This window comes from Rhamphochromis sp. 'chilingali', assembly GCF_963969265.1.
Source record: "Rhamphochromis sp. 'chilingali' genome assembly, chromosome: 1".
In the NCBI taxonomy this organism is placed as follows: domain Eukaryota; kingdom Metazoa; phylum Chordata; class Actinopteri; order Cichliformes; family Cichlidae; genus Rhamphochromis; species Rhamphochromis sp. 'chilingali'.
This window is the reverse complement of record NC_137929.1, coordinates 3,061,396-3,076,008: the sequence shown is the minus strand read 5'-3', so window position 1 is coordinate 3,076,008 and position 14,613 is coordinate 3,061,396. Positions and strand designations below refer to the sequence as shown.

The 14,613-nt window shown below is 41.0% G+C and overlaps 1 protein-coding gene across 1 annotated transcript in view; it reads left to right on the top strand.

The window, feature by feature from the left end:
• Window positions 1-14,276, top strand: part of LOC308399560 (protein NLRC3-like) — a gene marked incomplete at its 5' end in the record, with an annotated part of 48,803 nt that extends 34,527 nt beyond the window's left edge. Inside the window, 3 exons of the mRNA XM_080886898.1 lie at window positions 3,911-4,084; window positions 13,216-13,262; window positions 13,411-14,276. Coding sequence (XP_080743024.1) covers window positions 3,911-4,084; window positions 13,216-13,262; window positions 13,411-13,946 — 757 coding nt within the window. The 3' untranslated portion in view covers window positions 13,947-14,276. The remainder of the gene's footprint in view (window positions 1-3,910; window positions 4,085-13,215; window positions 13,263-13,410) is intronic.
• Window positions 14,277-14,613: the final 337 nt, after the last annotated feature.

Genomic DNA, 14,613 nt, shown 5'->3' with positions numbered 1-14,613 from the left:
ATAAACAGTAACTTAATATAAACATCTTGAACATCATCCACTGAAAATGGCGACTATGTGGACCAAGCATGGTCCACATAGTCGCCCCCGGAGATGAATCATTCCCCTCATCACCAGACTCTGCTTCCTCCATGGAAGATGTCCCTTCAGGTCTCATTAGTATTGGTACGTTTTTTTTTCTTCCATGTATTTATTGAGTTTTATACTTTACACGGACACCATCATTAAACAAAACAAAACCAACAGAACAGAACAAAGCAGACAAAGCAAACAACCTGGCTCAAGAATACAGATAAATGAATAGAAAATCCAGACACTTTGATTATGAGATACAATTAACGATACACGTATGTAAAATAGCAGTGACGTGCTTGTATTATACCAGGGCCTGTAAGAAAATAGCAGAAATATCCAAACCGGCATAAATGGGCCCCATATTTTATGAAACTTTTTGTCCCTACTATGTAACTTGCATTTTAGCAAATTAGTGACACATATTTCAGTACTGTCCGGTGCAATTTAGTCTTAGATGGGGCCGTGTTCTTGATCTAGTTCAAAAGGACACCTTTTCTTGCAAAGAACATTAACAGTACATAGAGCTGCGTTCCAAACTACCACCCGATTTTGTCATTTGCCAATCCAAGTAGCATGCGCAATGGATTGCATTCAGTGTCAGTGGTGAAGATCTTATCCAGTTCACACTTTATGACAGGGGTGGCCAACTCCAGGCCTCGACAGCCGGTGTCCTTTAGGTTTTAGATGTGTCCTTGATCCAACACAGCTGATTCAAATGGCTAAATGATCTCCTCAACATGTCTTGAAGTTCTCCAGAGGCCTGGTAATGAACTAATCATTTGATTCAAGTGTGTTTATCCAGGGTGAGATCAAAAACCTGCAGGATGCCGGCTCTTGAGGCCTGGAGTTGGCCACCCCTGCTTTATGACAAACCAAAATTGTTGCATTTTCCGGCAGGACCATAGACAGTGCATGAGGTTGCCCATTTCTATTTTACATTTAGGGCACAGTTTACTTTATTACAGACACTCAGAGATTTAGCATTCTCTCAGACTTCATTCCATGCCTCGTCACTAATCTCTATATGTAATTCCTTTTCTCAAGTCCTCTTTAAATAAGTTGTGTCCTTGAGCCCAAATTCTTTTAACAGGCCACAACAAATTTTCATAGACGTTCTAAGATTTGGCTGAAATATCTGCTTTTCATAGTTAAAGACCGTTTGTTTATTAAGTATTTTTGTAGCTCTTTGGTTATGGTCCCTTACTTGTAAATATCTAAAGAATTCGCGCCTATCAATGTTTTATTTATTAATTAGCTGGACAAAAGATATAAGGTTGGCCCTGTCAATTAAGTCAGAAAAGATAGAAATACGATTCGCAGCACAGTTCCGAAAGCCAGGGTCAGTGGTCCCAGTCAAAAAAGGAGGATAATCAGATGAGGGAGTAAAAAGAGATGTTAAGTGAGACCTTCCTTCTAGTTTTTGAATCATTCGCCAAACTCTGAAAGTAGATAATGTGAGTGGGTTGTTACAGAACATCTTTAAGGTCTTAACTTTTCCCACAAAAAGCAAATTTTTCAAACGGAAATTGGACATAGAGCTCTCAATATCCAACCAGACAGGAGCGTGCTGTTGTACCCAATTGGCAACTATACCCATATGGGCTCAGCTGATACCTCCTTATATCCGCCATTACGTGCCCAAAACCGGAAGTGACATAATTTTCGCTGAAATGTTTTGGTTTTCTTTTACCTTCGAGGCCTTATAAGCCTATACTGGTGTTTTTAAAAGTTATGTTGGATTTTATGAATTTCTGTATTGTTTCTGGGATGCTTAGAACTCAAATTGCACTGCTGGAAATAGTTTATTTTAATGCACATGCTGTTTTTTGCAAATTTGTAATTATTATTTTTTATTCAAAAATAAAACTGGGAAGACACTCAAAACAGATTTCCTGTGGTGGGAAACTATTTTGTGCAACATTTTTGTATTTACAGTTTTGAGGGATAAGCCTCTTAAATTTCTCTAACTAGAAATATATATATTAAAAATACAAAAATGATTTTCAATTTTTTTGTAGTTTATTGCACTTTTTTGCAATTTATGTAATTACCATTCACTTAATGGCTACATATTATTAAAATTTGGGCTATAATGGTTGTATTGATGAATAGCAACTTGAAATTCTCCCAAAAATGGCACTACAGCATGTAAAAGTATAATATAAGCTCTGGCGGACTTGGTTCTATGGTAGGTCTTAAAAGGTTAATAGTTTCAACCAGAGAGGGGATTGACATTTTCGGCCGAGTCAACACAACAGGTAAATCATCAGCATTCAGAGTAATCTCATGCTATCTTTGTCCTATGGACAGACCATTTGTGTCTGCCTGAGCTTGTACTGCCTCTGCCAGTGGCTCTATGCAAAGAGGGACAGCCTTGTCTGGTTCCCTTCAGTATCTGGAGTACCGCACCCCATTTGTGAAAACTGCGGAGCAGGGATTGTTATAAAGTAACTCAATCCAGTTTTGATGTACTGATGTATAGCAACTGGAAATGCTCCCAAAAAAAGCACTGCAGCACGTAAAAATAGAAAGATAAGCTCTGGCGGTCTTGGTTTTAAGGTAGGTCTTGAAGGGGTTAAAAGAGTCATTGTAATTGTTCAACAGGGGGCCAGCTAAAATTTCTCCAAATTCTTTATAAAAATTGGCAGTCCGGTCCCACTATGTTGCCAACCTTCAGCTATGTAATGGCATCTAATACCTCCTGTTTTGATATAGGAGAGTCCAGTTTGAGGTTCTGGTCTTCAGACAACTTGGGAAGGTTAAGAGGGGTGAAAAATACATCCAATGGGTCTGCTGTATTTGTCTGAATCTGTGATGCATAGAACTTTCTAAATATAATATTACTACTGCTGTTGTCAAAAAACTGTTTTCCATTTACATCTTTAATTGAAGTGATGTTCTAAAAGTCTAATTTCTTCTCAGTCAGGTATTCTAAGTATTTCCCAGGTTTGTCACCATGTTCATAGACCCTTTGCCTAGCAAATCTAATTTTAGTTATTGTATCTTTTGTCAGTAGACAGTCTAATGCTGAATGTAGAGTGTAGTATGTTTTTTTTTTTTAAGATTATCTCCTTCTGTGTGTTTTACCTTGGATTCCAAAACCTTCTTCTGCTTTGCTTGTCTACGCTTTTTATCTTTAGTATATGAAACCAGCTTTCTTTGTGTTAGCTCATTTTGTCAAACCAGCTAACACAAAGAATGCCTGGCTATGCTGGACTTGGTGTGGAAGCAGCTCCCAGTGTGAGTTCAGGAGACCGACACCCTCTCTACTTTGAAGATCATCCTTTAACTTTCCTTTTTGATAAAGCTTAAAGTTGGAGCTGGATCGGGTGACCCCGAACCATCCCTTAGTTACGCTGCTATAGGCTCAGGCTGTTGGTGGACTTCCCATGATGCTCTGCTTTCTTCTCCCCTCTTTTCACTCCTGATGTCACTACTGCATGTGCTTAACTTTTGTCTTCTCTCCCCTTAGTTTGTGTTTTGTTCTTGTCTCTCTGAGCTTATCTCTTCTCTTTCCCCTCACCCTGCAACCAGTCATGGTAGATGCTCCTCCTGGAGCCTGTTTTCACTGGGAGGATCTTTGTGTCAAAGGGAGTTCTTCTTCCCACCATCACCAAGTGCTGCTCACAGTGGATTGTCTGATGTTTGGGGCTTTCTCTCTAATATTGGAGGCTGTTACCTTACACTGTTAAACAGCTTCAGATGACTGTTGTTGTCTGTTGGGAATTGTCATTTTTAAATAAAGTTACATTGAATGGATGTAAATGGATAGATGTTATTGTGACAAAGAGAAAATGATTGTTGACAGATGGATTGTTGTTTTGTGTGTCTGCAGTCTGTCAGGCTGTCTGATCACAGAGGAAAGTTGTACTTCTCTGGCCTCAGCTCTGAGCTTCAACCCCTCCCATCTGAGAGAGCTGGACCTGAGCTACAATCATCCAGGTGATTCAGGAATTAAGCTGCTGTCGTCTGGACTGACGGATCCAGGCTGGAGACTGGACACTCTCAGGTATGGAGAGAATGTCTGATAGAGGAGGAAGAGCTGGAAACATTTCCTGTGTCTTTCACTCACTTCCTGTTTGTTTCCTGCAGATGATACATAAACAATCACACATGCAGGAACATTTTCAGGGACAGACACAGTAGTCTAACTGGATAGTACATGGACATTTATGTAGGGGTCTCCAAGGAGTCTAGTTGCAGGAACATTAACCCTTTCATGCATGAATTATAATAACCTCAATCAGGATTTTTTTTTTCACCCAGGGCAAATGGTAGAGGTAGAGGTCATTAAACATAAATTTAGAGTGCGGCAACTGCCCTCCCTTACCTAGCCCAGTTTTGAAGTTCTGATCTTTTAGGATCTCTGTTAAACTACGACTGTGCTCTTATTACTGGTGATTTTAATATTCATATCTGCTCCAAAAATGATCTGTTAGCCAAGGATTTTCTCGCTCTTATGGATTCTTTTAGCCTGTCTCAGTGGGCAAATGTACCTACCCATTATAAATTCCATACTCTTGACTTCTTTATTTCATGTGGCCTGGAATTTTGCATTAAGAATATTGACAATACTGGGATTTCTGACAATTTTCCATGTGATGCAAATTAAATCAGCATTCAGATTGCCCCCGACACCTGGCGCGTATAATCAACCCAGAAACTGTTGCTAAATTCTCTGTAACATTTATTTACTCTGCATTATCTGTTACTGATTGTTCTATATCTCTTACGGCTGATGATTACACAAATTCTTTGATATCCACATGCTCTCATATCCTTGATGCTGTTGCCCCAGTTAAAGGGAAACGTCCCAGAACTCACTCCCAAATTTGGTCAAATGACACTAAATGTGTCTTACGTCAGGCTTGCCGCCAAGCTGAGAGGAGATGGAAGAAAGATAGGCTCCAGTTTTCCCTTGATATACTACGTATGAGCCCCTTGGAATTTCAAAATGCTGCTAAAATGGCTAAAGCGGCTTTTCTATTGGATATTATTGTTGCCATTCACATCCCCCGAATGTTATTTAAAATATTTAATTCATTGGTCAATCCCTGTCCCGAAGTCCTGTGGGCGTCCCCTCCAGCCCTCTGTATAGAATTTTTAAATTACTTCGCAGACAAAATTAGATCTTTAAAAGCCATACACTACTTAGTGAGGAGCCCTGCCCCTATCTTAGGCTATGTCCACACTAATGCGGTTTCAAACGAAAGTGCATCGTTTTCTCTCCGTTTTGGCCTCCCGCCCACACTGAGACGGCGTTTTGCCAAAAGAGAAACGCAGTGTTTTGAAAACGCTCTCGAAAATGAATACATTTGAAGACGCATTTGCATCACAGTGTGGACAGTGAAAACGGAGACTTTCTTAAACGATGACACATTTTAGTCATATGATGCAATCATGCGACCAATTAAACAAAGATAGCGAAGGGCATTATACAGCAGTTGTTTTGTTTGCTCTCAATTCTGACATGCTCTGGAAAGATTTTCTTCAAATTATTTAATTCTCACTTGCTTTGGCAACTTTGTACATTTGTGTTACTTGCAGCAACAACTCCACCTCATTGTTAGTCCATTAAAAAAACTTGGGGTGCTTCCTCGACCTTTTGCCGCGACATTTCAATGAGCCGCAAAGTAAATAAACGGCAGACAGAAATGAGGCAGGTCAAATCTTGGATTTCACACATGCGCAGTACTGGAACGTAATTTTTTTGGCCATTTCAATGTGGACGCACAACTCTGTGAAAACGACTGAAAACGCTGGTGGGGACGTGGAGCATTTTCAGACAAAAACGGTATTTTAAAATCTGTCTGGGCTAGTGTGGACGTAGTCTTAGGGTGCCCATCAACTTTTCATCAGTTTGTGCTGGTGTTAATTCCCACTCTTAAGCAAATAATTGATCAACTGAAAAATCATTTGATATCCTCCCATCTCACTTTGTCAAGGATGGTTTTGATGTAATTGGGCAGTATCTTATCCTTAATGAATTTATCACTGTCTTCTGGCTGGCTTCAAGCGGTATTACAGCCCATCCTAAAAAAAGTAACCTTGATATTAAGGACCTTGCAAATTGTAGGCCGATTTCCAAACTTCCATTCTTGTCAAAACATTGGAGAAGATAGTCCTCTTGCAGATGCAGGCCTATTTGGATGCAAATAATATCTGCAATATATTCCAGTCTGGCTTTAAACCATGCCCTAGCACTGAATCAGCGCTGCTGAGAGTCCTTAATGACCTTTTTTTATTTGCCGACTCGGTGCTCTACAGATTTAGTTCTATTGGACTTGGCTTCTTCTTTTGATATGGTGGACCATAATATGCTCTTAACGAGGCTTGAAGATACACTTGGCATAAGGGGTAGTGCCTTTAACTGGTTTAGATGGTATCTTTCGAATAGGTCATACTCCGTCACCATTGGTGGCTGCTCATCTTTTCTTGCTTCCTTCTACTGCACTGTTACAAAAAACATCGTAAAACAATGGTAATCTTCCGGCAGCTGGGGTGCCATAATACGACCGTGAAATAACAGAAAATAACTGTCCCATAAAAATATGGTTATTTTCAGTAATGAAAATAGAGTTTGTTGCGCTAATTTGACATGGGATTCTGCCTTTTCCAAGTGCTTTTAGACATTAAATTAGGTACATTTTTACGCAATCAAACAATGAAATTACCTATAAACAAGGTCACTGAATGTGGAAATATGAATCATAATACGTAAATGTACAGAAATATACAGTTAACAGTTGATTTGAATAATAATTGATTGCATGCCCTGGGACAGACTGACAGAGGCGAGGCTGCCATATTGCACCATTGGCCCCTTTGGCCATCACTAGTAGGCGGTAGGTGAAGAGTCCTGACCACGGACACAACGACGGAGAGTGTCCGAGCCGGGGCTCGAACACTCTCTGATCACAAGGCGAACTGCTAACTCTTGAGCCACGAACGGCCTAACTAGCAGCGATAATAATACTTATCTGATGTAACACAAGCTTATAGGGATCATGTTATATACTTTTCCATAGCATTACATTTGAATTCGATCTTTCAAATAACGGACAGATATTTGTGAAATCATGATACATTTGTGAATGTATTTTAACAATCTAAATATGCATATGTACAGACAGATACATTTAATAATCATGACAGTTATGTTGTATTACATTACAGTGATTTAACGTTAATTTACATTCAAAATGTGAAGTCAAAGTCTATTTACGTAACTTTAATGATATTCTAGAAGAACAGAACATTACTGTAAAATGCACAGTAAAATACCTTCATATTAGGGGTTTTTTCCTACGGTCGCAGCCATACCCGCGACCTTGTTGTTAGTTCACATTCATTGGCCGATGCTTAGCGTCATGTTATTTATATTAATTGCAATTCCTACCTCTAAATTTCTTTTTCAAAATATATAATTAGCACAGCGTGTCCGTGCAATGTTTTACATTGTGGCATGCAGAGAAATCTTAACAAATAAGCTCACAGAGAGAGATTGAGCTTGTTATTTAACCCCAAGCTGATAGGGGGAGCTCCTTATTGAGTGTGCTACAATGTGCCTCAAGGTTCAACAACAGCACAACAGAAGTCACTCATGGTACAGCACTCTCTCTACAAAACAACAACTGTCAGTGATGCTGCACCACGGCGTAAACACAACATTCGAGATAACAGTTAAAAGTAACGTAACCATAAACAATAGAACAATAACATCTAAACAGCAGCACATGTCCCAAGGCATGATGGGAGACATTCCTGGATGTATTTTTACGATCTAAATATGCATATGTACAACAAAATATATTTAACAAACAAGTAAATTGTGTTTTATTACATTTACAGTGATGTTATGTTATTTTACATTTGACGTGTCAGATCACAGTCTACTTATGTAAATGTAATGATATTCTAGAAAAACAGTACACAACTGTAAACTACACAGTAAAATACTTTGGCATTACTATTTTTTGGAACAGTGTGTGGTGTGCCCCAGGGAACTGTGTTGGGCCCTATGTTGTTTTCATTGTATAAGCTACCCCTAGACTCTATCTTCAAAAAGCATAATATCTCCTTTCACTATTATGCTGATGATATAAAAATGTACTTTCAGCTGAATAATGATATTTCACCGTCAGTACGCTGTTTATTAAATGACAAGAAAATGGAAATCGTGTTGTTTGAAAACCGTATTCCCCGGGGCCAATTTGCTGACACTCTTGGACCCCTTGCCGCCTTTCTTCCTGGCACTGTTAACAACTTTGGTATATTTTTGACAGCTCCTTTAAGTTCGACAAACCAGTATCCTCTCTAGTTAAATATCTAGTTAATATCTATCTACCAACTGCGTCAAATCTCCAAGGCCAAGCATCACATACCACGCAAGGACCTTGAGAAACTTATCCATGCTTTTGGCAGCAATTTTTCACACCAGCCTCACATTAACAAAAGACCAAGACAGACTTTTAATTCATTTGAAAGCCTGATGCTTAGCCTTCTCCACCCCAGCTGTAAAACTCAGAAACCAGCCTTACTTTTTATCATCTACCGTCCACCTGGGCCTTACACAGAGTTTCTCTCTGATTTCTAAGTCTGATTTAGTTCTCAGCTCAGATAAAATAATTATTGTGGGTGATTTTAACATCCATGTAGATGCTAAAAATGAAGGCCTCAACATGGCATTTAATCTGTTATTAGACTCAATTAGCTTCTCTCAAAATGTAAAAGAACCCACCCACCACTTTAATCACAATCTAGATCTTGTTTTAACATATGGCATAGAAACTGAACATTTAACAGTGTTTCCTGAAAACCCTTTCCTGTCTGATCATTTCCTGACAACATTTACATTTACAATAATTGATTACACAGCAGTGGCGAGTGGACTTTATCAAAGTAGATGTCTTTCTGAAAGTGCTGTAACTAAGTTTAAGAATATAATCCACCCACTGTTATCATCTTCAATGCCCTGTACCAACACAGAGCAGAGCAGCTATCTGAACGCTACTCCAACAGAGGTCGATCATCTTGTTAATAATAATTTTACCTCCTCACTACGTACAACTCTGGATACTGTAGCTCCAGTGAAAACTAAGGTCTCAAATCAGAAGTACCTGACTCCGTGGTATAATTCTCAAACACGTGGCCTAAAGCAGATGACTCGTAATCTGGAGAGGAAATGGCATGTCACAAATTTAGAAGATCATCATTTACCCTGGAGAAATAGTTTGTTGCTTTATAAGAAAGCCCTCCGCAAAGCCAGAACATCTTACTATTTGTCACTGATTGACGAAAACAAGAACAACCCCAGGTTTCTCTTCAGCTCTGTAGCCAGGCTGACAAACAGTCAGAGCTCTGTTGAGCCAACCATCCCTTTAACGTTAACTAGTAATGATTTCATGAACTTCTTCACAAATAAAATTTTAATCATTAGAGAAAAAATTACCAATAATCATCCCACAGATGTAATATTATCTACAGCTACTCTTAGTACCATTGATGTTAAGTTAGACTCTTTTTCTCCAATTGATCTTTCTGAGTTAACTTCAATAATTACCTCCTCCAAGCCATCAACACGTCTTCTAGACCCCATTCCTACAAAACTGCTCAAAGTCCTGCCATTAATTAATTCTTCAATCTTAAATATGATCAACCTATCTCTAATAATCAGCTATGTACCACAGGCCTTCAAGCTGGCTGTAGTTAAACCTTTACTCAAAAAGCATCTCGAGACCCAGCAGTGTTAGCTAATTATAGGCCTTAGTGCAGCATCCGATACTGTCGACCATAATGTCCTATTAGAGCGATTAGAACATGCTGTAGGTATTACAGGTACTGTGCTGCAGTGGTTTGTATCATATCTATCTAATAGACTCCAGTTTGTTCATGTAAATGGAGAGTCCTCTTCACACACTGAGGTTAATTATGGAGTTCCACAGGGTTCAGTGCTAGGACCAATTCTGTTTACATTATACATGCTTCCCTTAGGCAGCATCAATAGAAGACACAGCATACATTTACACTGCTATGCTGATGACACCCAGCTCTATCTGTCCATGAAGCCATATAACACACACCAATGAGTTAAACTGCAGGAATGTCTTAAAGACATAAAGACCTGGATGGCCGCTAACTTTCTGCTTCTTAATTCAGATCAAACTGAGGTTATTGTACTCGGCCCTGAAAATCTTGGAAATATGGTATCTAACCAGATTCTTACTCTGGATGGCATTACCTTGGCCTCCAGTAACACTGTGAGGAACCTTGGAGTCATTTTTGACCAGGACATGTCCTTCAACGCACATATTAAGCAAATACACTCAACAAAAATATAAACGCAACACCTTTGTTACTGCTCCCATTCCCCATGGGATGGACGTAGAGACCTAAAATTCATTCCAGATACACAATATAACCATCCCTCCCAAACAGTGGTCACAAATCAGTCCAAATGTGTGGTAGTGGGCACATCTGCTATATTGAGATAATCCATCCCACCTCACAGGTGTGCCACATCAGGATGCTGATCTGACATCATGAGTAGTGCACAGGTGTACCTCAGACTGCCCACAACAAAAGGCCACCCTGGAATGTGCAGTTTTTTGCGCTATTGGGGGTCTGGGGACCCAGAACCGGTCAGTATCTGGTGTGACCACCATTTGCCTCATGCAGTGCAACACATCGTCGCATGGAGTCTATCAGATTGTCAATTGTGGCCTGTGGAATGTTGGTCCACTCCACTTCAATGGCTGTGCGAGGTTGTTGGATGTTCGTGGGAACTGGTACACGCTGTCGTATACGCCGGTCAAGCACATCCCGAACATGCTCAATGGGTGACATGTCCGGTGAGTATGCTGGCCATGCAAGAACTGGGACATTCTCAGCTGCCATCTGCCCTGAACAATGTGAACCATGATTCATCTGTGAAGCGCACACCTCTCCAACGTGCCAGACGCCATCGAATGTGAGCATTTGCCCACACAAGTCTGTTACGGCGACGAGCTGGAGTCAGGTCAAGACCCCGATGAGGACGACGGGCATGCAGTTGAGCGTCCCTGAGACGGTTTCTGACAGTTTGTGCAGAAATTGTTTGGTTGTGCAAACCAATTGTTCCAGCAGCTGTCTGGGTGGCTGGTCTCAGACGATCTTGGAGGTGAACCTGCTGGATGTGGAGGTCCTGGGCTGGTGTGGTTACACGAGGTCTGCGGTTGTGAGGCCGGTTGGATGTGCTGCCATATTCTCTGAAACGCCTGTGGAGACGGCTTATGGTTGAGAAATGAACATTCAATGCACGGGCGACAGATCTGGTTGACATTCCTGCTGTCAGCATGCCAATTGCACGCTCCCTCATTGCTTGTGGCATCTGTGGCATTTTGCTGTGAGACAAAACTGCACATTCCAGGGTGGCCTTTTGTTGTGGGCAGTCTGAGGTACACCTGTGCACTACTCATGATGTCAGATCAGCATCCTGATGTGGCACACCTGTGAGGTGGGATGGATTATCTCAATATGGCAGATGTGCCCACTACCACACATTTGGACTGATTTGTGACCACTGTTTGGGAGGGATGGTTATATTGTGTATCTGGAATGAATTTTAGGTCTCTACGTCCATCCCATGGGGAATGGGAGCAAAAACAAAAGTGTTGCGTTTATATTTTTGTTGAGTGTATGAAAGACTGCGTTCTTCCATTTGTGCAACATCTCTAAAGTTAGAAATATCCTGTCTCAGAGTGACGCTGAAAAACTAGTTCATGCATTTATTACTTCCAGGCTGGACTACTGTAATTCATTATTATCAGGAAGTCCTAAAGACTCCCTGAAAAGCCTTCAGTTAATCCAAAATTCTGCAGCAAGAGTCCTGACAGGGACTAGAAAGAGAGAGCAGATTTCTCCTGTTTTGGCTTCCCTTCATTGGCTTCCTGTTAAATCCAGAATTGAATTCAAAATCCTGCTCCTCACATACAAGGTCTTAAATAATCAGGCCCCATCTTATCTTAATGACCTTGTAGTACCATATCACCCTATTAGAGCACTTCGCTCTCACACTGCAGGCCTACTTGTTGTTCCTAGAGTATTTAAAAGTAGAATGGCAGGAAGAGTCTTCAGTTTTCAGGCCCCTCTTCTGTGGAACCAGCTTCCAGTTTGGATTCGGGAGACAGACGCTGTCTCTACTTGTAAGATTAGGCTTCAAACTTTCCTTTTTGCTAAAGCATATAGTTAGGGCTGGACCAGGTGACCCTGAATCCTCCCTTAGTTATGCTGCAATAGACGTAGGCTGCCGGGGATTCCCATGATGCATTGAGTTTTTCCTTTCCAGTCACCTTTCTCACTTACTATGTATTAACAGACCTCTCTGAATTGAGTCATACCTGTTATTATCTCTGTCTCTCTTTCACAGCATGTTTTTATCCTTTCTTCCTTCTCTCACCCCAACCAATCACTGCAGATGGCCCCGCCCCTCCCTTAGCCTGGTTCTGTCTGAGGTTTCTTCCTGTTAAAAGGGAGTTTTTCCTTCCCACTGATGCTAAAGGGCTTGCTCATAGGGGGTCATATGATTGTTGGGTTTTTCTCTGTATCTATGAAGCGCCTTGAGGTGACTTTTGTTGTGATTTGGCGCTATATAAATAAATTGAATTGAATTAATCAGTGTGCTTTGTTCAGTAGTTGTTGATCAATGGTCATGACAATTTTTATATTAATTATCAAGGAACTGACCTCACAGTCCATTGTTCATTCATTGGGTTGGTTTCAGTTATTGTGCAAATGTACTGTTTATAAGATTGGGAAACCTGCAGTCAGCTGAGACTGAAGAAGTCACTTTGGATGAGTGACAAAACTGTTACTCGTTACTCAACTGTTACTGAAAATGTTACGTCAAGATGAACAGAATCAGCCTTTTGGGATCTATTTACCTGGATGATTGAGCATTCATCAAGACATATTTCATTCAATGGAGTGTGCTGACAGATCCAGGATCAGTCATGAGCAGTTTGATCTACATACGGATTCAAGTGAAATTGTGAGAATATTGGCCTGTTCCTTTATCAGTGTGTAACAGTGTGTGTATGAGAGCCATGTAATGTCCATGTGTGCATGCTGACTGTGCTGCTCTGACCCCCCTCCTCCTTTCAGGGTGGAGCCTGCTGGAGTCCGATGGTTGAGACCAGGTCTGAGGAAGTGTAAGTGTGTTTTTAATGGGATTCATGAAAACAAAGCAGCACACATTCAACCATCTTCATCATGTCAGGAGTCATCATCAAAGTGTCAATCAATGAACAGATGATGGATCAATAACTGCAGCTGGATTGTGTTTGTTCTCTCCATCAGATTCCTGTCAACTCACAATCGACACAAACACAGTGCACACAAACCTCCAACTGTCTGACAACAACACAAAGGTGACACATGTGGAGGAGGTTCAGTCATATCCTGATCATCCAGACAGATTTGGTTTTCATCCTCAGCTGCTGTGTAGAAATGGTCTGACTGGTCGCTGTTACTGGGAGGTCGAGTGGAGAGGAGACATTTGTATATCAGTGAGTTACAGAAGCATCAGAAGGAAAGGAGACAGTAACGATTTTGTTTTTGGACTCAATGATCAGTCCTGGAGTCTTGAGTTCTCTGATGATGGTCCTTGCTATGTCTGGCATAATAAAAGACAAACATCCATCTCCTCCTCCTCCTCCTCCTCCTCTGTCTCTAACAGAGCAGCAGTGTATGTGGACTGTCCTGCTGGCACTCTGTCCTTCTACAGAGTCTCCTCTGACACTCTGATCCACCTCCACACCTTCAACACCACATTCACTCAAACTCTTTATCCTGGGTTTACAGTCTACCGAGGTTCCTCGGTGTCCCTGTGCTGAGTGGAGTGTAAAGAGTGTCTCCTGTTAGATAAACACTCTGACTGTTGAACAGATAGTTCAGTCTGTACATGTCTGTCTCTTTTTTTTTTTTTTGTCTCTTGGTTCTCAGCTAAGACGGTCGCACTTTTCTCCTCTCCTGCCCTTAACTTCCCTGCTTAGCTTCTTATGTCCTTGTCTTGTCTTGTGTTTTTACTTACTTTTCCCTGGAACACTCTCTCACAGTCTGTTCTCTAAAACCTAAAATAGGAATTATGGATTTGTTCAACTGGTCTCTGAATGCAATTGACACCCCTTGTCAACGAGAAGTCTGGGCTCGGGTGAGCCTGACTGCTGAAGATATCTACCTATTCAGAACCATTGTAACAGGGTTCTTGCTGATCGGAGCTGGCTTGGCCCTGGCTTATCGAAGAATTAAGAAAGCGGAACCCCCACAAGGCTGCCCGCTGGGATTGAAATGATGGAACGAGGCGTGAGTTTCTTAAAATGGGCTCATTGAGTGCAGCACGGAGAAGATCTTGGAGAGGCTACAGCTGCTGTAAATACTCAGAACAAGACCTCTGAGTGAAAAACTGGATTGCATCTAGCTAGCTCGAATAACACCTTTGAGCGCAAATTCGACCACATCTTGGGGAAGTGCACTGCGGTCGTGAGTTCTCAGAATCGGCTC